This window comes from Euprymna scolopes, chromosome 38, assembly GCF_053919585.1.
Source record: "Euprymna scolopes isolate OS-2025 chromosome 38, ASM5391958v1, whole genome shotgun sequence".
Lineage (NCBI taxonomy): Eukaryota > Metazoa > Mollusca > Cephalopoda > Sepiida > Sepiolidae > Euprymna > Euprymna scolopes.
In genome coordinates this window covers 82,484,357-82,506,124 of record NC_136519.1, presented here as the reverse complement: position 1 = coordinate 82,506,124, position 21,768 = coordinate 82,484,357, and the positions used below count along the sequence as shown (strand labels likewise).

The following is a 21,768-nucleotide window of genomic DNA, read 5'->3' as shown; positions in this document are numbered from 1 at the left end:
AGTTTAATCAAGCCATTAAAAAATGAAAATATCGAAAAAATAAAAAGTTATATTGTATGTATCCGTTTTGACATGAAGATCTGAGCTCTGAAAAAAAAATTCACCTAATTTGATCGAGTAGAGTTTTTTCTTTTTTTACAGCGGAAAAACACGTTTTTTTTAAGGCAGACATTTTGGATTTGTTTTAAATTTTTGTTTGAATTTTAGAAACGACACGGGAGATAACTCCATCTAAAGCGCTGACACTCCCTCCCCATCTTTAATAACTAGCTTTTCTTTCTAAAAATCGAACCTTTTGCTCCGTATCATAACAAATTGTTTTTTCGCTGTAAAATAAAAACTACTTGATGAAATTAAGTGAAATTTTTTCCGGAGAACTTCATTCCATAACGGATACGTACAATTTAAACTTGTTTTTCGATATTTTCATTTTTTTTTTTTAATGTCTTGACTAAACTGTACAAGTGCCGATTTTTCTGTATTTTTTAAAGGGAGTGAAATCTGGACTTGCACCCAGATATTTTCTCGCGTTCATCCATCGCCACGATTATTATACATTACCAATTATGATTTAACAAATTAAGCAAAAGGCCATCAAAATAAGAGATAACAAAAAAAAAACACGTGTCGTGAAAGACGGCGAAATCAAACCGGAAGTCAATCTGTTTTTGCTCGATTAGTTCAGTCTTTCATCACAAAAACAAAATGGCGGAAGGTAAATTGATTTCCATGCGTTCTCGAAGTTATTTTTGTATATTATTATAATAAGAAATCTCTTGCTTAACTTCGTGATGATGTGTATGTATTTATGTATATTCAAGTTTAAAAGGCTGAAATAATAATCGAGTTTGCTGTTTCTGCTGTTAAGTTCTGTCGACATTTTCAGCCAAAGAAACACAAAAAAAAACATAACACGTGTTTTTATTTTTGTTTGATTCGATATTGATTTTTGTCGAAACTTTAAAAAAATATTTTGTATATAATTTTATAATTTAAAAGAAAATGCGATTTTTTTTTCTCTTTTGTTTTCATGTACATATGACTGTATGTGTAATTGTTAATGTTATTTTGTCGAAAGGCATTAGCCGTTGCTCCACGTGTTGAGCGACATTTCACTTGCATGCGCTTGATGCTTGTCCAGAAGGCACTCTATAATTAAAAAAAAAGACGGGGGGGGTGCAGGTGCACTGTACACATAGATTCGAAAAAGTTGTCAACAAACAAGTATATAACAAATGAATGTTATCAAAGGCAAGATAAGTTACTGTTCTACCTAATTGGATATGTTTTTAGTGTTTTTATTTAATGTAACATGTTGTTGGAAAAAAAAAAGTCATATAACTAAGAGTAGCTAACCTGAAGTGAGGTTGCGAAAAAAATACAATCTTCTTCGCGACCTTCTTCTCAGGTCTTGTAACCACAGTAACATAAAAAGAATAATGAAGACTCTTCACAAAGGAGGAAGGTTTTTATAACAATTTACCTTACTCTATTAGCATAAATAACCACAATGCTATTGTTCTTCTTGATTGTTGGAAGACCATCCTCACCTCCGGCAGCTACACTCAGGTAAGCTATGTATTATTTACCACAATGTTTATTCAGCTCGAAAAACATACAGTGTTTACCGATGTATTGGAAAATTAAAAATGGCGCCCGATTCTCTCTTTGACACGTTAAGTTTGGGAAAATGAGTTAAAAATAAAAAAAAAACTATACAAAATACTGTTAAAAACCCACCGAATATATGTCAGCCTATGTCACGGTAATATATATTGACCGAATTTCTAACAGTATTTATTTTGTCTAGTTTTTTTTTTATTTTTAACAAGAGTCATATCCTCAAATACTCAATAAAGTATGAAAAGGCTAATTCCAATGAAGGGTTATCCCGAAAGGGGAAGCTTGTCACAGAATGAAGATTTTATATTCCAAAAATCACATAAACGGGTCAGGTAGGTACGTGTTTTTTATTTACGAAAAACAAATTTGCTGTTTTTTACTGATAAATGACAAAAGGTGCCATATTTTACTAAAGAACATAATACGGGAGGTAATCAGTGGTTGTTTTGACAGTTTCCCGTGCATTAGGGTTGTCTGCCCTTGTTCACAAATTCATTTTTTTTATCTTACAAAAGAGTCAGAGTCACCACTCATCAAGGCCCGGAGACCACTCGAGGATAAGGGTTTATGAGTGAACAGTGGTCAAGGAGAACATGTAGTAATTGTTAGTAGTGGAAATTTAGTAAATTAGATTACTTCGTCATGAATTTGTTTATGTTGGACTTGAAGACTACCCAATTGTAGTCAGCTGGAAGATAGGCAAACGGAAGAGAGTTCCACAGGCGTGCAGTTCTAAGTAAGAAGCTTATTCATGGAATCTACGTTTAGGTTTAAGCGCAGATAAAGAGTGGGAGAAATTATTGACGGATTTCAAGTAGACAAGTATTTTTCTTGAAAGTTTGGCAAGAGGGGAACCATAGATTGGAGCTCAGACGAGCACTTGCTATGAAAATAATGATAAAACAGAGACAGGTTCACAACGTCTCTTGTGGGAAAGAGATTGCAGGGAAGAGAGAAGAGCATCCCCCACTAGGCTACGGTCTATTTTGAACTCTGTCGAGGCAGGATAAGGTCTTTCTAGCAGCGCTTTCCCAGATGTGGCAACAGTACTCCATCAATTGACGTACCTGACTTTTATATAACTATATTTGCATCAACAGTGAGATATTTAATGGAGTGGTAGAAGGATCCCACCATTTTCATTGAACACTTTTTTATCATCTTCATCAAACAAAGTAAAATTTGAATTTCGTGATTTTTGGAATTTTTCATCTTCATCACATGACTGTACATTATACAGACATTTCTGTATTTTTAAAAATTTTAATTGCCGCCATAAGTGCTGATCTCGATAAGCACCAAAAAAATCTGATGCACCTGTGACGGAAATACCATTTTGTCATATAGCCAATGAAATTAAGTAGTCTTCAAAAAAAAAAAAATCAATAACAAATAAATGTTACCAAAGGCAAGATAAATTATTCTTCTAAGTTTTATTACCTTTTTTCAAGCAAAGTCCCCCGACTGTCGCTGACACCTTTATTCTGAATTCGTGCTCATAAGACATTATCGGTGGACCGTTTCTCATTGATTTCAATGACTGCACATTCAAATTAATGGGGGTTTATTTTACAATCTACAGAGATACAAAAAAGTGGTCAAAAAATGTCATGGTACTAGTGCAGAGAGTGAACCAGATGTAAATAATAACATTATTATTTAAAAAGCCATTCTTAACATGGGGAGGGGAGGGTGTTTTGTGCCTATTGTATACTTCAACCTTACAATTGAATAAAAAAACATATCATAAAACTTTAATTAAACTTGGAAGTACGATTTAAAAAATAACGTGGATCACTCTCTGCACTAGCACCAATGTCATGGTAACATATATTGGATGGGTTTCTTCCAGTATTTTGTATAATTTTATTTATTTTTTTTAAGTCATTATGAAGACTTCAAATATTTAGGTGTCAGTTCGCCGCCATTTTTTTCTTGTTCGCACACAATGCTCTACACTGTCTTTCCAACCAATTAAGCATTTTAAAGGGAGTAAAAACACTGAAATTTTTTCCAGGTAGGTAGAAGAGTAAGTTATCTTGCTTAAAAATAAATAAATGTTAGTCTATGCTGGATTTGCTCACCAAGTTTCAGTAATGAATATCGAACAGTTTTTGTCAAATGTAAATTTTTGGATCTCTGGTCATGTGACCCACCCACCCTCCAAATAAAGCAAGTGGGGAGATGGTAACATTCAAAGAAATCTGTTATAATATGGCTTTTGCAGATGAATTTTCAACGGAAGACAGCAAAATGTAGCCATCTTGCCCATACTGGTAAACTCTTGTTTCAGTTTAAACTGTTTCCCATTTTTAAAGCACACTTCTCAGGTTTTCGTTTCTGTTTCATTTAGCAAAATCTTAATCTATTCACAAATCCAAATATATTCCACAGCTTTGGAAATATGCAGACTAGACATTTTGGCAAAAGTTATAACTTGTTGACTTAGAACAAGTGTTTTATGCCAAATTCATGATTGAATATTGTTAAATTGTACTCAATTTTTTGCAGTAAATACTTATCCCTATTAATACCTGACCATGCATCAAACATATCTTATCATAACAAAGGTCCATACAAAATTTTGGGCAGATCAGCCCAACAGTTTCATAGAAAAAGTAAAACGGACAGACAGACAGAAATAGATATTCATTTTGTGTATTTTTTTTTTTTAATTTTCTTTTTCAATGATATGAGGGGGGGGGCACTTTGTTGCTTGTCTTATAAGTAGAAAGCATGGTTCTGAATGTCTTTTAGTTCTACAGGATGATACCTACATATACCACCTGTGGAATCGTTAAAAAATTTAACAATCCCCAATGCAATCTAACCATAAACTTTGGTCTATGTCTGACTTGTCCACCAAATTTTATTTATGAATGTCCAACAGTCTTTTTTTTATTGTCGGTCAACGAAATCGGGGGGGGGGGCACTTTGGTAAGTGTCTCAGCAGTATAGTTATCCCCCCCCACACACACACACGCACAAAAGAGTGACTTTCAAAGATGAAACCTGTGGAAATAATCTATATAATTATAAAACTCTATGAACCATCTCGGTGTTCTTCCTTGCTTGCTTGAATCTTGTCTTTCACAATCGGGTGATGCCATCTTTAAAAAAAAAAGATTATAGGTGAATTAATATATATATATATATATATATATATATATATATATATATATATATAAGAGGAAGAAAATTAAAACTGTAAGTTGAACTTTACAATCAAACTTTATTGTTCGACTGAATACTCCAAAAAACAATTTACAAAGACCTTATTCCGCAGAGTTTCAAAGAATGCTATCCTTGTTATTCTTCTCATCAGAGGACATAAAGAAATCAGCAAATTATATTTGTAGAAATGCTAGAATTTGCTAGTTAAGGCATTAAGTGAAACCACAATTTATTGTAGTTTTCGGGACAAGATCAAAGTGTAGTATCTGTTCTTCAGATGCTGCACTTCTATTTCTTGTTCTCTTTCGGTGGAGGAGAAATCCTTCACGACTGAGACAATTTTTATTTTTGTACCTTTTCTCCACGTTAAAAAACGACCCTGGTGTCTAACTCTGTCCCGTGGGGAGGCATAGTAAATAGGTACAATAAATTGCGGTTTCACCTTTTCTTTCTCTTATAATAAGCTCTACTCTCTATTGCATATTGAGCTTTTTTAATCCGGTTGGGATTAAATTTTCTATATATAAATACTGTTATTTATATTAGTTTGATGTTTACCATTGCGTATATCAGGTAAACACTACATACCTTTGTTTTCATTAAATATACACACACATATATATATATTTATATATATATATATATATATGGCGATTAAGCTACACTGAATATTCGGCGTTTCATCCACTCTAGGATTCCTCAGGCTTATGCGCAAATTCTGTAGTTGTTTATCGGTTTTATATGGTCCTCTTCTATTGAAAGCTGATTGGCTAACTAAATCCTCAATAGAAGAGGACCATATAAAAACGATAAACAACCACAGAATTCGCGCATAAGCCTGATGAATCCTAGAGTGGATGAAACGGCGAATATCAGTGTAGCTTAATCGCCATATATATTTTATAAATTACTAACTAGCTCTACCTACGTATTGAGCACTTTTGAAGTAAATACTTAAAGTTTATGCATGGATCTGTACTTTTGTATATTAATTTTATGTGAGTAAATGAAGTAGTTATATATATATATATATATATATATATATATATATTTAGTAATGTGATTGATAATTTACGAGCACTTTTACCTATCGAGCTTATTATATATCTAAATTACAACGAGCACTTTTTCTTTCCTGTATTTTAATTAAACTAGTAATTTTACTATTACATTAAAATACACTCTGCTCTTCAGACTATTGTTCTAATCTCCTTTAAATTATATATATATATATATATATATCTATCAGGAATGAGGGTGGAGAGTTGTATGTTTTGTTTCGATAAGCATCAAGTAGTAAAACAAACTTTTCAAATATTCTGATTGCAAAATTAAAATACGGTCTTATTTTATATTCTTTGCTGGCAGGTATTTCAAATGACCATCTTAGTCTAGAAGATGAAGATTGGGATGAGGAGGAAGAAGAGATGTGCATGACTGGCCCGTGCCTTTGCTTGTTTTGTGCAGAGACAGGAACAAGCGCTGAGGCTTGCCTTGACCATTTGCAATCCCGACATGAAGTCGATCTAAAGGAAATCTGTCAAAAATTATCGCTTTCATCTTATGGTTACATCCAGATGGTCAACTACATTAGAAAGCATGTAAGTATATTTGTGGAATCCTAATCACACTTACATATTAACGAGCCATTAAGGGCTTGCTGTTCTCAGAAGTTTGATACAAGGGAGAGAGTTTTACGCAGTGTATGTTTTATAACGAAAGAACCTTCTGGAAAAGTATGAGAGTACAAGATAATCCAGTAATTAATATCACTCCTTCTGGGACAAGTTTTTGGGTTATACGTACAAATTAACATACTCCTTAAAATACCAGCAAAATGCGACCAGAAGCGGTGACAAGGCAAACCAGTTCCTTCACTTTTATTGTTGTTCAATATTTTTATTGTGAAGCGATTTATTGAAATAAAATAAAAGGACATTATTGAAAAATATATGCAATAAAAATTAACAAAATCGTAAAAATAACAGAATTAGTCTTTATTTGCATTTTAAATAACAAAATTTAAAAAAATAAGTTTTTATTTTATTCAAAATTTTATAAGAAATATGTTTATGAAGTTATGAAAATAAAAGTTTTTTTTTTTTTTTAATTTTACAAATAAGTTTTTTATTTTAATTTATATAATAAATATGTTTATGAAAGTATACAAATAAAATTATTGAAATCAAAATAACAAAATTTCAAACATCATAAAAAAAAACAGTATCCAAAATGTATGATATTCTCAAAATAGTTTTAAAAGATTTTAAAAAGTATTTTCAATAATTCTTAAAAAAAATAATTTCAATGATTCTTTAAAAAAAAGAAAAATAATTTCAATAATTCTTTAAAAAAAACTAGTTTCAATAATTCTTAATTAAAATAAGACTAAAAAAACTTTTCAATGATTATGAAATAAAAAAATCAGAAAAATATAATAAAAAAAACAATCAGAAAAATATAATAAAAAAAAAGAACAATCAGAAAAATATAATAAAAAAAAAAGAACAATCAGAAAAATATAATAAAAAAAAAAAAACAATCAGAAAAATATAATAAAAAAAAAAAAGTATACATGCAAACGGGAGATATAGGCGTGAGAGAAAAAAGCAAAGGAACTGATTTGCCATATCACCGCTTCCGGTAGCAGCCACACTGGAAATTAGGAAATACTTTAGCTGACTATAACCAAGTTTTTGAAATGACTTCCTCACCACATATACTTCCACAGATGTACATTTTTGGATCTCTGGTCATGTGACCCACCCACCCTCCAAATAAAGCAAGTGGGGAGATGGTAACATTCAAAAAATCTGTTATAATATGGCTTTTGCAGATGAATTTTCAACGGAAGACAGCAAAAATGTAGCCATCTTGCCCATACTAGTAAACTCTTGTTAAGATAAAAACAAAATGTAATAAGTCCTCTGACGTATCTCTCCATCATATAGTATATCGATACTCTATGGCTGACCGGGATAGCTTCCGTACATTTATATCAGATCTACCTCTGCACTCCATGTTTAAAAAGAGTCCACTATAGTATCAGACCTGATGGAAAGGTTGATTGTAGGTATAGACAGCTTCATACCTATCAAGATATTCTAGCAAAGACCTGACAGCCAGCTGTGGTTCTCTCCAGAATGTGCAGCTGTCATTGCACAGAGAAATCACTTTTTCCATTGCTTCCAATGTAATAGATGTACTGAGACTAAAGCCGCCTTCAGGACTACCAGCATCCTAATTAACTGTCCCATTCACTCCAGCACTTTGGAAATAATGGATTACCAAAATATACATGGATTTGATTTTACCTCTCAGCCTGGAATATGCTATTAAAAAAAAATGCAATTCATTCTAGAACTTACCAGTATTCGTAGGATTTTATTACTGTATATTCATTATTTCAACTTTTTTTTTTTTTTTTTTTTTTTTTTTTTTTTTTACAAAGGCATCACCACTTATCAAGGCCAAGAGGTCACTCGAGGATAAGAGTTAAAGAGTGTACAGTAGTCAATTGGACAATATAGTATTCGTTATTAATGGAAATTCGGTAAATTTGTTTACTTATATGGAACGGCTCATCAAAAACTTGTTTACGTTAGACTTGAAGACAACCATATTGTAGTCAGCTGGAAAGCAGGAAAACAGAAGACAATTCCATAGGCGTGCAGTTCTAAGAAAGAAGCTTTGTTCATGGAATCTATGTTTATGTTTAGGCACAGATACAGAGGTGGGGAAAATTATTGATAGTGTTTTCTGTTAGATGGGTGTTTCTTCTGAAAGTTTGACGAGGGGGGACCATAGATTGAAGCTCAGCCAAGCACTTGCCATGAAAATAACGATACATCAGAGACAAACTCGCAACATCTCTTCTGCGAGAAAGAGGTTGCAGGAAGAGAAAAGGACATCTCCTACGAGGCTACAAAGTCTAGTTTGAACTCTATCAAGGCAGGATAAGTCCTTTCTAGCAGCTCCTGCCCAGATGTGGGAACAGTACTCCATCCTTGGACGTACCTGGCTCTTATATAGATAGAGAATTGCATCTACTGGATCGATAGAAGTATCCCACCATTTTTCCAGTGGGCTTGGCAACGGATTTAATGTATGTGTTCTATTTCAGATCAGGAGTAAAGGTCAAGACCAGGAGCTTGTCAAAACATGAGGCCTCCCCAAGACGAGAGCCATTCATTCATTTATTCAGCCTGGAATCTGCTATTAAAAAAAAACGCAATTCATTCTAGATCTAATTGATGCCAAATTGGGATCAGAGTGTTGACGATGTAAAGATAAAAGCTTGGTTTTAGATGCATTAAAAATAACAAGCCACCTCTTTCCCCATTGTACCACTTGCTCAAGATCAGAGGAGAGAGAATTGGAGAGAACTTGGTCATTTATGGTCTTAGATGTGCTACCATAGATGGTAGTGTCATCCGCATAGATGTCTACGAATGATGTAAGGATGTGATTTGGAAGATCATTAACATAGATCAGGAAGAGAGTTGGACACAGGATGCACCCCTGCGGGACTCCAGCATTAATACTGTGAGCTTCTGATTTCTGCCCATCAACTACTACTCTTATGAACCTATCAGAGAGAAATGATTTAATAATTGAGAAAACATTTCTAGCTATACTATAGCTGGAGATTTGGTGAAGTAAACCTTTATGCCATACCCTATCAAAGGCCTTCGATATGTCAAAAGCAATTTTTGGTATGTTTTTTACTCTACCACCTCAATTTTAATTTTTAATTCATGTGCTGATAAGCAAAATTTATAATTACACATATCTATTTTGCTAACAATATTTCTTCCGATGAGATTTGTTGAAAATACATGGGTTAAGGAAAAGACTTTAATCTGTACCCCTTTGTCAAACAGACCCTGTCGGTGGGGCATTAGAATATGCCGACTGCCCCCCTGCAGAGGGTAAAAGTCCCTCAATGGGCGTCCTGGATATGACCTTAAACTATATCCAGTGGTGAGGCCCCAGCTTGTGGGCTTTGGGGAGTGTGGAGCCACCCTTTAATTACCATTGCTCCAAGGTCCACTCTGACCCGGAGTGGTAGTACCTGTTAGGGTCCCAACTATGGGTTTAATAGAAACCAACGTAAAAACAATAAATATATTCTATTAAAAAATTTTTTCTTCAAAATCTTTGGATTCGGCATTAAATAACCCGAAAAGGATTGATATGCCGTAAAACAAAAACAACCAACCAAATCCTTTGTCAAACAAAGATTTTGTTGTTATTCTATATAATTTAGCTAAGAATATATATATATATATATATATATATATATATATATATATATATATATATATATATAGTCTTTGAAGTTTTTAAACTTTAAAACTATACAAAAAAAATATAGTTTTTTATCATTCGTTAGAAAACCATCTAGTCAGTAAGTCATTTAATCACCTGCAATCACTGCATCAACTCGCTCTCCAATTTACTATAGCACTAATAATTTATTTTTTAAGGGATCATCAGTTGCTTACCATGAAACACTGTTTCAGGGATTTAAAAACAAAATAGCATATTACATCATGGCTCCACAGCAGTGTTGATCAAACACCACCTCCCTTAATCTTAGGAAGAAGACATGTTACAAATATTGACTCTAATTTTCTATTCTTAATTGCATTATCTAACCTTTTCATGCTATAAAAATAAACTTCTTATCTGTGTGATTCATCAGTTTCCAAATTTTAAAATGGATATATTTTTTAATTTACCAGTCTTGTATTTATAAGATTAGGATTTATCCATTTAACTACTTATCACCCCCACTATATATATTGAACCCTTTTACATTTTAGTGTATTCCACTAATTAATGTCTGATATCATTTTCGAATTTTAACTCAATAAATCCATTTAGCGTGACTGCTACTAGGCAGATAAAGAAGTAATTACCTCCCTTGGTTTAAGAATCTTGATTTTAGAAAATTTTATTTATTTTCAGAAAATGAGTTCTGCTGATTTTAACAGTATTTCAAGCAAAGATTTACCGTGGAAAGATCCACGTTACCTTGTTCCAGAAAACAATGAAGATCCACTTCTCATGCTTGGTAAGTTCCAGTGGTTCTCCTTACTGTAGCCTAAGTTGGATTAAATTTAAAAAAAAAAAAAACTTATGTCATTTTAACTTCCACTAAAAAAAAAGCGAAAGTTAAAATGTTATATATTGAAAAATCCTTGAAAATATGGAAAAAAATTTTTGTAAAGGCCTTGAAAATTGCATTCTTATGCTGCCTCCTCCAAAAAACCTTCCTTGTGTGGACGGGACTCTCCGATGGTGACCCCCTCCCCCTAAAAAAAAATTGCGATAACTGAAAATGAGGCTGGCCGGGCCAAACAAATCGACAAGACAGCAGCCATCTTGGATAAAAGCCGTAAAGAAAGATGGAATCAAAAGCATTTGAAACTACTTAAAAACATAAAGAAATGATTCAGGTAGATTGAAAAGTAAGTTTTATTGGCTACTCGTCTGGTTTCCCGACTAAAAAAAAATTTGTATTTTTTCGGGCGACAAATATCAAAAAATTGGCTAAAAACATTAATTCCTTCACCCTCAACTGGGCACTTTTTTACAAGGAGGGGTCGCTTTTTTCGCCAATATTTTCGAAAGTCATCCCCTCTTTTTCGACGGCCCTGTCGGTGGGGCATTAGAATACGCCGACTGCCCCCCCCCCTACAGAGGGTAAAAGTCCCTCAATGAGGGTCCTAGATATGATCTTAAACTATATCCAGTGGTGAGGCCCCAGCTTATATCCAGTGTGGAGCCACCCTTTAATTACCATTGCTCCCAGGTCCACTCTGACCCGGAGTGGTAGTACCTGTTAGGGTCCCAACTATGGGTTAAATAGAAACCGACGTGAAAACAACAAATATATTCTATTAAAAAAAATTTTTCTTCAAAATCTTTGGATCCGGCATTAAAAACCCTGCAGAGGGTAAAAGTCCCTCAATGGGGGTCCTAGATATGATCTTAAACTATATCCAGTGGTGAGGCCCCAGCTTATATCCAGTGTGGAGCCACCCTTTAATTACCATTGCTCCCAGGTCCACTCTGACCCGGAGTGGTAGTACCTGTTAGGGTCCCAACTATGGGTTAAATAGAAACCGACGTGAAAACAACAAATATATTCTATTAAAAAAAATTTTTCTTCAAAATCTTTGGATTCGGCATTAAATAACCCGAAAAGGGTTGATATGCCGTAAAACAAAAACCAACCAACTTCTTTTCGATTGATTAGCCTTGATTTAGACCTTCGCCACTTCCGATTTAGCAATGAATGCAATGGCAAAGACGTCACGTTTTTTTATTTTTTATATTCTTTTCCTCCTTCGCAGTACGATTTTATCATTCCAGCCTGTATTTGCAGAATGTGTTGGAGTTTGTGTTTTTCGTATTTTTTTTTTTTTTAATATTTGTTAGCACCTATCTCAGCTGCCAATGTGAGAGACAACAACACGGCCAGAAGAGAAGACCAAGAAGAGCATGGACGCAGTATTGGGGTTGACAGCAGTTGTCAAACAGGCAGCACATGGTTTTAAATCACAACTACTCCATGCATGATCAAATGTAGGCCTTATATATAGATATAGGATGCTGGCAGGTGTGAGAAGGTTTTTAGCCGAGTAGAAGGGACCATCCTTCTTTGCATCAGACTTGACAGTATCTCCTATTTATTCCAATTCATGTTACCAGTGAATGTTAAACTGAAAAGTTAGACGTTGGACGTTTTAGAAGTATACTATCAGCCATGGAAGGGAGATAACTCGACAATAATTCAAACTTGTGAGATTTATGTTGTAACGCATATGAATTTCCATTAATAACTTAAAAAATAATTTTCTTATTTAAAACTAAAACTGCTTGATCAATTTATGTTATTGTTTTTATGATATTTTCATTGTGTCATAAAAAATTCGCCCAGCCGTTTTCAAGTCCATAGGGAACGAACTTACAGACGCACACACAAAGTTCCATTTTATATAGTAAAAAGAGTGAAGATTTTATTTTTTGATTTTTGTTCTTATACTGAACAAGCACTTTGTGCGTTAATTTGTCGCGCAAAAAATGTCATTTCTTTGGATAGTTTTACATAAAAAAATCAAACTTTTAAGTTTCATTAAAAGTTTATGCAGTTTTTCTGAAAGTTTGATCCAGGAGAGTTTTAAAACCAGAAAAGTTTGGTCGCATCTTTCTTACAAATGAATTTGTATGTCTTTTCTGATTTTGAAATCGATTAAAAGAAAAAACGTGGGTTTATGCATAAAGAAACAAAGAAAAGTGAATTGATATTTTGAAACATAACACAAACGTTTTAAAGTGATTAAAACCACTCAAAACGTTTTCAAATAGGTAGAAGAGTAACTTATCTTGCACTTATTAGCACTTCTACACTATTAGGACGAAATTTTGTAGTCTATTAATGGAGTTATCAGATAAAATACAACAGTTTCAACAGATTTTTTTTTCAATTCTAATAAATTACAATGTTAGCTTCCAAATTATGCAGTCGAAATTACCTGAATATTTTTGAATTATTAAACAAAAATAACCTTAATCATATTAGCAGCTAAAAAATAGCTGCCATCTTGTTTAAATCGAAACAGAAAATTAACTTTCCTCTGAACTCTCCTGTGTCTTACGATTGTTTTCATCAAATTCTGTTTTTTTATTTTCTTTAATAAATAATTTTCTAACCTTATCGATTTTTGTAACTTTTGGATAAAATCATCGCAAAAATACGAGGAATACGTAGATACCATCGTTTTCATGTGGAATTCAGTTTTATGCTTTCTGAAATTTTGTCTCAATAGTGTAGAAGTGTCCATTTATTTGTTAGATATTTGAATTTTGGCCACTTTTTCGTACCTCTGTGGATTATAAACCATACCCACATTTTTTTTCGCTCCTGGATATGACCTTTTTTTTTTACACAGTGGTCACCACTTATCAAGGCCCGGAAGCCACTAAGGGATAAGGGTTATTGCAAGTACATTACGTTAGTGTGGAGATTTGATGAAGTGTTTACTTAAGGGGGCGGTTCATTAGGAATTTATTAACGTTGGACTTGAACACATCCAAGTTGTAGTCAGGTGGGAAGCAGGCAGACGGAACAGAGTTCCACAGGTGTGCAGTTCTAAGAAAGAAGCTTTGTTCATGGAATCCACGTTTTGATTTAGGCACAGATAAAGAGTAGGGGAAATTTTTCACAGTGAATTCAGCTAGACGGGTGTTTTTCGTGAAAGATTGGCGAGGGGGGAGCAGAGATTGGAGTTCAGACGAGCACCTGCCATGGAAATAACGATAAAACAAGGATAAGCTCGCAACGTATCTTCTGTGGGAGAGAGGTTGCAGGGTAGAGAAAAGGGCATCCCCACTAAGCCACGAAGTCTATTTTGTACTCTGTCAAGGCAGGATAGGCTATTTTTAGCAGCTCCTGCCCAGATATGGCAGCAGTATTCCATCCTTGGACGTACTTGGCTTTTATATAGATAGAGAATTGCATCAGAAGTGAGATATCTTCTGGAGCGGTAGAAGGATCCCACTATCTTTCCTTAAACTATATCTGATGGTGAGGCCTCAGCTTGTGGGTTCTGGGGAGTGTAGAGCCACCCTTTAATTGCCATTGCTCCCAGGTCCACTCTGACCTGGAATGGTAGTATCTGTTAGGGTCCCAACTATGAGTTAAATAGAAACCAACTTGAAAATTAAAAATATATTCTATTAAAAAATTTTTCTTCAAAATCTTTGGATTCGGCATTAAATAACCTGAAAAGGGTTGATATGCCGTAAAACAAAAACAACCCACATTTTTATTATTAGTTCAAATAAGGAATTATTCTGTGTTTTTATTTGAAACTAAAACTACTTGATCAATTTATGTGATTTTTGGAATATGATATTTTCATTTTGTCATCAGTATGTACCGCATACAGATTGTTCTTTCTTTTTGTTTTTTAATATAAGGGAGAAAATCTTGATAAAGAACCATATATTTTTATGAGTTTCCAAATGCGCCTAAATTCTGAGGAATTTTATTTTAACTCGAATAAATTTACAGAAAATATTTCAGCATATTTTAAATCCAGAGAACATTTTCTTTTCTGCTCGTATGATTTTTTGTTTTTTTGTTTTTAGACCTGGTGCCATATGACTTTTTTTGTTTTTGTTTTGTTTTTAGACCTGGTGCCATATGACTTTTTTGTTTTGTTTTTAGACCTGGTGTCATATGACTTTTTTTGTTTTTGTTTTGTTTTTTTGTTTTTACACCTGATACCATATGACTTTTATGTTTTGTTTTTAGACCTGGTGCCATATGACTTTTTTTGTTTTTGTTTTTAGGCCTGGTACCGTATGACTTTTTTTTTTTTTTTTTTTTTTGTTTTTAGACCTGGTGCCATATGACTTTTTTTGTTTTTGTTTTGTTTTTTTGTTTTTACACCTGATACCATATGACTTTTATGTTTTGTTTTTAGACCTGGTGCCATATGACTGTTTTTGTTTTTAGGCCTGGTACCATATGACTTTTTTTTTTTTTTTTTTGTTTTTAGACCTGGTGCCATATGACTTTTTTTGTTTTGTTTTTAGACCTGGTGCCATATGACTTTTTTTGTTTTTGTTTTGTTTTTAGACCTGGTGCCATATGACTCTCCGAATGATGATCTTCAGATTGGTCGGCAGGAACCGGTTGGAGCCGAGAATGGTTCTGCTCTGGACAGCAATGCCGTGAACGGTTATAACATGTCAAAGGCTGAGTTTGATGAAAAGCTGCGTAGTTCTGAACACAGATGCAATGAACTGCATGGAGAATTACAACGAGCGGTCAGAGATTTGACGAAAATAAAGTAAATAGCAACATTCTTGTCCTCTTTCCTCCTGTTTTCCTCTCTCTCTTCCTTTTCTCTGTCTCTCTCTTTCCTTTTCTCTGTCTCTCTCTTTCCTTTTCTCTCTCTCTCTCTTTCCTTTTCTCTCTCTCTCTCCCTTTCTGTCTCTCTCTCCCTCTCTTTCTCTTTCGCTACCAGTTCAAGTTGTCTGAAGATATATCGGCTTCCTTGCCTTAAATACACCAAACCTTGATGTTATTGTTTTTTTCCCTTTGCAAAATAGAAACCAAAAACAAAATAAAAATTCTCTACAAAACAACCAAACCAAACACCATCAATAAATATTTGAAGATATAAACAACTTGAAGCCTAAAAACTTTCATCAAAATGACTTGATTTGATCTTAAATAACCTGAAAAGGGTTGATATTCCGTAAAACAAAATAATCCACCAATCTCCCTGGTCAATTGGCCAATCAAAACACATCTCGAAACCATGTTTCGTACAAAATATAAAGGAATTAAACAAATTCTTGTTGAGCTGTCCCATTAAATAGTCAGTTTCTTACACAATTTTTATCACTGTACACACATTAACACTTATCCTCGAGTGGCCTTCCGGGCTTGATAAGTGGTGACTTCCCTGTAAAAAAAACAAACTTTGTATTTCAAGCTTGAATTATGAATTTTAAAAAATCTGATGACATTTGGTTTCAGTTTTTCACAAGTGATAGTTTGAGTAGATCATTTTTGAAGGAGGGAAAGCTCCTCCTCCTACTTTCTTTGAAATATCGCTCATCAATGAATATAATGTATTCATTTGATGATATTTATTGGAAATTTTTTATTTTAACATTTTTAAGAACGTTCTTAAATGTTTCTGATTATTCTAATCTATATATATAACAGCGAAAATGTTTGTGTGTGTGTGCGCGCGCGTGTGTGTGTGTTTTCGTGTATATCCGCAAAAGGGTTTTTTCCTCGGCCTTCTTGCGGGGGTCGCTCCTTCTTCAAACTTTGTATATCACGTCTAAATGATAATATCTACCAGATAACAAGGGGGATCACATGTGTATTTAATTTGCTCGACTTTGAAAAGCTAAATATTCAGCATTTTTCGATCGCCGCGTCTGGATTCGGCTTTTTTGTATAATAAAACAAAAAAAAAATTGCCCCGCAGTAAATAAAATACTGCCCCGCAGTCAAAGTTGACCTCATTAAGTCGTCAAGTACGGGCACCTGCCAATTCTTAATACTTAAATAAATTCAAACATGTTTCCTCTACTACTTCTTGCTGGCCCAGTGGTTAGCGTCGCACGTTTTTTTTCACACTTTATTTTCCAACTCGCCTCAAGGCTTCAGGTTCAATTCTTCCTACTTACCTACCAAACCAAAACTTTTTTTTCTTTAAACTCCCCCCGACACAAAAACCCGCGCAACATCTTTTGTTTTGATTTACCCAAAAGCACACCTCGGCCTCCCCCCCCCCTCGACACAAACACCCGAGCAAGAAGTCTTCGCTTATTCTTTTGTTTTGATTTACCCAAAACTACACCTCGAACTCGAAACACCCGGGCATCGCCGGGTACCCCCGCTAGTCTATAATATAAATCTCACCTGTTTGTTTAAACGTGTGTATGTATGTCTGCCTAAAACTTTCAACAGAGGTGATGGATTTTCACAAGATCGATATCATTTTGAAGCTCGACCCTTCGGACGACAAATATCGAAAAATTGGCCAAAAACATTAATTCCTTCACCCTCAACTGGGCACTTTTCTACAGGGAGGGGTCGCTTTTTTCGCTGATATTTTCGAAAGTTATCCCCTCTTTTCGATTGACTAGCCTAGGTTGGGTGCAACAGCAAAGACGTCAGGTTTTTTTTTCACATTCTTTTCCTGCTTCACGGTATGGGTTCGAGCCTGCCTGCCTACTATTAATTTTTTTTTTTTTTGCTCAACAGACAACTCTAAACACCCGTGCAACGCCGTGCACCCAGGCTAGTAAATTATAAAATAAACAATAAACACTAGTAAACTTTTTTTGTATTAAAAAATAATTTATTAATCAATAATTAATGAATGCTTATTTTCAATTAAAAAAAAAATAACATTTCGTCATGAATAAATTTTCAAAGGATTATAATGCTTAAATTTTAAAATATTTGTTTGAAAAGAAATAATAGAATTTTTTCACTTTTAATTAACTCAACATTAAAAAAAAAACCTGTATGATTTTGTTTTACAAACTTAACCAAATAATGACAATCATAGAGAAAATGATTACAGAGGAATATAAAAAAAGCCGACAAAATACAAATTTTTTTAGTAGGGAGACCCGACGTTGCTTGGGATTGAATGATGATCAACGGATGTTCCACACTGTCAAGATTTTTATTATCATCGAAATCGATGAAATTGCCCATTTTTCAATCAAATCGATCGATTGCCTGCTCTGGTTGAGGGCCCATCATGGTGCACCGGGAGGAAGCTTCATATGCCTCTCCACAGAGGATAAGAATTACTACCAGAACAGGAGCAGAAACTCGACATGAAGCAAGCGAACAACAAAAGATGTGATTTGAAAGAAAATATAGGCTTGTATATAATAATGTTTATCAGTTGTTTTCACTTGTGAAGACTTTTTTTTTTTTTTTTTTTTTTTTACATGGAGGTCCCCACTTATCAAGGCCCGGAAGCCACTGGAGGATAAGGGTTATTGCGTGTACAGTAATAAATGGGATAGTATCGTACTAATCGTTAGTATTGGAGATTTGATAAAGTGTCTTACTTAAGGGGGCGGTTTGTTAGGAATTTGTTTATGTTGGACTTGAAGACATCCAAGTTGTAGTCAGGTAGGAAACAGGCAAACAGAAGAGAGTTCCACAGTCGTGCACTTCTAAGAAAGAAGCTCTGCTCATAGAATCTACGCTTGGATTAAGGCACAGATAAAGAGTGGGGAAAATTAATCGCAGTGTTTTCAGCCAGATGGATGTTTTTCATGAAAGATTGGCAAGGGGGGGCAGGGATTAGAGCTCAGACGAGCACTTACCATGAAAATAACAATAAAACAAAGACAGGCTCGCAACGTCTCTTCTGTGGAAGAAAGGTTGCAGGGAAGAGAAAAGGGCATCCCCCACTAAGCCACGAAGTGTCTATTTTGTACTCTGTCAAGGTAGGATAGGCTGTTTTTAGCAGCTCCTGCCCAGATGTGGCAGCAGTACTCCATCCTTGGACGTACTTGGCTTTTATACAGATAGAGAATTGCATCAGTAGTGAGATATCTTTTGGAGCGGTAGAAGGATCCCACCATCCTCCCAGCGGCCTTGGCAACAGACCTGATGTACGTGTTCCATTTCATATCAGGAGTAAAGGTCAAACCCAGAAGCTTGTCAAAACATGAAGCCTCCACAAGACGAGAGCCATCCATTTCAATTAATGGCAGATGGGGATCAGAGCGTTGATGATGTAAAGATAGAAGCTTGGTTTTAGATGCATTAAAAGTAACCAGCCACCTCTTCCCCCACTGTACAACGCGCTCAAGATCAAAGGAGAGAGAATCAGAGAGAACTTTGTCATTTACGGCCTTTGATGTGTTGCCATAGATGGTCGTATGTTCAGCATAGATGTCAACGAATGATTTAAGTATGTGTTTTGGGAGATCATTGATGTAGATCAGGATGAGAGTTGGGCCCAGGATGGACCCCTGAGGGACTCCAGCATTAATACTCTGGGCCTCTGATTTCTGCCCATCAACCACTACTCTAATGAGCCTATCGGAGAGAAATGATTTAATAATTGAGAAAACATTTCCAGTTATACCGTAGCTGGAAATCTTGTGAAGTAAGCCATTATGCCATACCTTATCGAAGGCCTTTGATATGTCAAGAGCAATTGCCCTAGAAATGAAGCCTTTGTCAAGAGATTCACTAATCCTATGAGATATAACCGTTATCACATCTGCTGTAGATCTGGCAGAACGGAAACCATATTGCATGTCACTAAGAAGGTTGTTTCTGCTGAAGTGGTTGACTACTTCTCTATTTAATATGGATTCCAGCAACTTACTCATGACACACAGGAGACTTATTGATCTGTACTGAGAGGGAGATGACTTATCACCTGAATTCTTAAATACAGGGCATACTGATGAGGTTTTCCAGGGTGTTGGAAAGCACTTCTCCTTAAGGCAACGCTTAAACAGTTTTGTAAGTATGGGGGTAAGTTCTGGTTGGAGTTTTCTCAGCACTATAATTGGAATGCTGTCAGGGCCAGTTGCTTTACTGGAATCAAGGTTCTTGACTAGCTTAGCAACTTCATGCACAGATATTTGTATGTTGCATAACGTGTTGTCTGTTGTAATCGTTTTCAGATAAAGTTAATGCCAAGAGAGAAACCGCGCCTTTCTAAGGCTTTCCTCATCTAAGTTTTTGTATAGGATGGTGCTGGGGGGGGGGTATTTCATTGTATATCTTAGTTTTTTTGTTTTTTTTTACTCGTAAATTTTATATAGTCATGTTTTTGGGGGTATTTCATCTTACAAATAATATTGGGTCATCAGGAGAGAATACGCACTGTTTTGGGCCTTGTGAAGTAATCCTTTTCAGATAAAGTTAATGTTAAGAGAGAAAATGCACCATTCATCAAATAGAACAACTGCTATTGTGTTTTTAGTACGAACCTCTACAGTGAAACGGCTGAATTGTTCTGCCAATCAGATTCGTCAGAGGTATCATCATTGAAGGGGTATAAATGCAGTAAGTTTATCGGAGCACATTCTGTGGAAGCAAAATAAGCACAGGGCGCAACACTACAGTGATGCAACAGGGGATAAGCTTTGGCAGACAGTACATAATCTACTAGATTAGAAACTTTTTATTGCATCCTGTCCAGGAAAATAAGACTGATGATTGGTGCACCAGCAACCAATACTCCATGCATTGTCAAATGGTGGCTTTGTAGCAATCGAGGATGAAAATTACTTTCTTTTTTTTTTTTTTACACAGTGGTCACCACTTATCAAGGCCCGGAAGCCACTCAGGGATAAGGGTTATTGCAAGTACATTACGTTAGTGTGGAGATTTGATGAAATGTTTACTTAAAGGGGCGGTTCATTAGGAATTTGTTAACGTTGGACTTGAACACATCCAAGTTGTAGTCAGGTGGGAAGCAGGCAGACGGAACAGAGTTCCACAAGCGTGCAGTTCTAAGAAAGAAGCTTTGTTCATGGAATCCAGGTTTTGATTTAGGCACAGATAAAAGTGGGGGAAATTTTTCACAGTGGATTCAGCTAGACGGGTGTTTTTCGTGAAAGATTGGCGAGGGGGGGACCAGAGATTGGAGTTCAGACGAGCACCTGCCATGGAAATAACGATAAAACAAGGATAGGCTTGCAACGTCTCTTCTGTGGGAGAGCGGTTGCAGGGTAGAGTACCAGAACAGTAGCAGAAACTTGCCATGAAGCAAGCAAACAACAGAAGATGTTGTGTTTTGAAAGAAACATCTTACCTTATAGGCTTGTATATAATGATGTTTATCAGCTGTTTTCACTTGTGAAGTAATCCATTTCAGATAAAGTTAATGTCAAGAAAGAAAACGCCTCATCTTAGTTTTTTTTCTGATATAGAATGACTTGACTGGGTGCCCAGCATTGTCCGGATGTTTGGAGGTGTGTGTTGAGCAAAAAAAAAAGTGTTAGTAGGCAGGCAGGCAGGCTCGAACCCGTACTGTGAAGGAGGAAAAGATCGTAAACATAAAAAACGTGACGTCTTTGCTGTTGCGTCCATTGCTAAACCGGAAGTGGCGAAGGTTTAAATTAAGCCTAGTCAATCGAAAAGAGAGGATGACTTTCGAAAATATTGGCAACAAAAACGACCCCTCCTTGTAGAAAAGTGCCCAGTTGAGGGTGAAGGAATTAATGTTTTTAGCCAATTTTTTTATATTTGTCGTCTGAAGGGTTAAGCTTCAAAATGATACTGATCTTGTGAAAATCTGTTGCCTCTGTCGAAAGTTTTAGGCAGGCATACACACATACATACATTTTAACAGACAGGTGAGATTTATATTATAGACTAGCATGGGTGCCTGGCGTTGCCTGGTGTAAAAGAAAAAAAAAAGTTTTGAT

General features: G+C 35.1%; 1 protein-coding gene across 1 annotated transcript in view; it reads left to right on the top strand.

Moving 5' to 3' along the window:
- Positions 1-255: 255 nt before the first annotated feature.
- LOC145263227 (uncharacterized) overlaps positions 256-21,768 on the top strand; it is a 54,647-nt gene continuing 33,134 nt past the window's right edge. The window contains exons 1-4 of the mRNA XM_080120312.1: positions 256-715; positions 6,166-6,398; positions 10,771-10,876; positions 15,455-15,668. Coding sequence (XP_079976438.1) covers positions 706-715; positions 6,166-6,398; positions 10,771-10,876; positions 15,455-15,668 — 563 coding nt within the window. The 5' untranslated portion in view covers positions 256-705. The remainder of the gene's footprint in view (positions 716-6,165; positions 6,399-10,770; positions 10,877-15,454; positions 15,669-21,768) is intronic.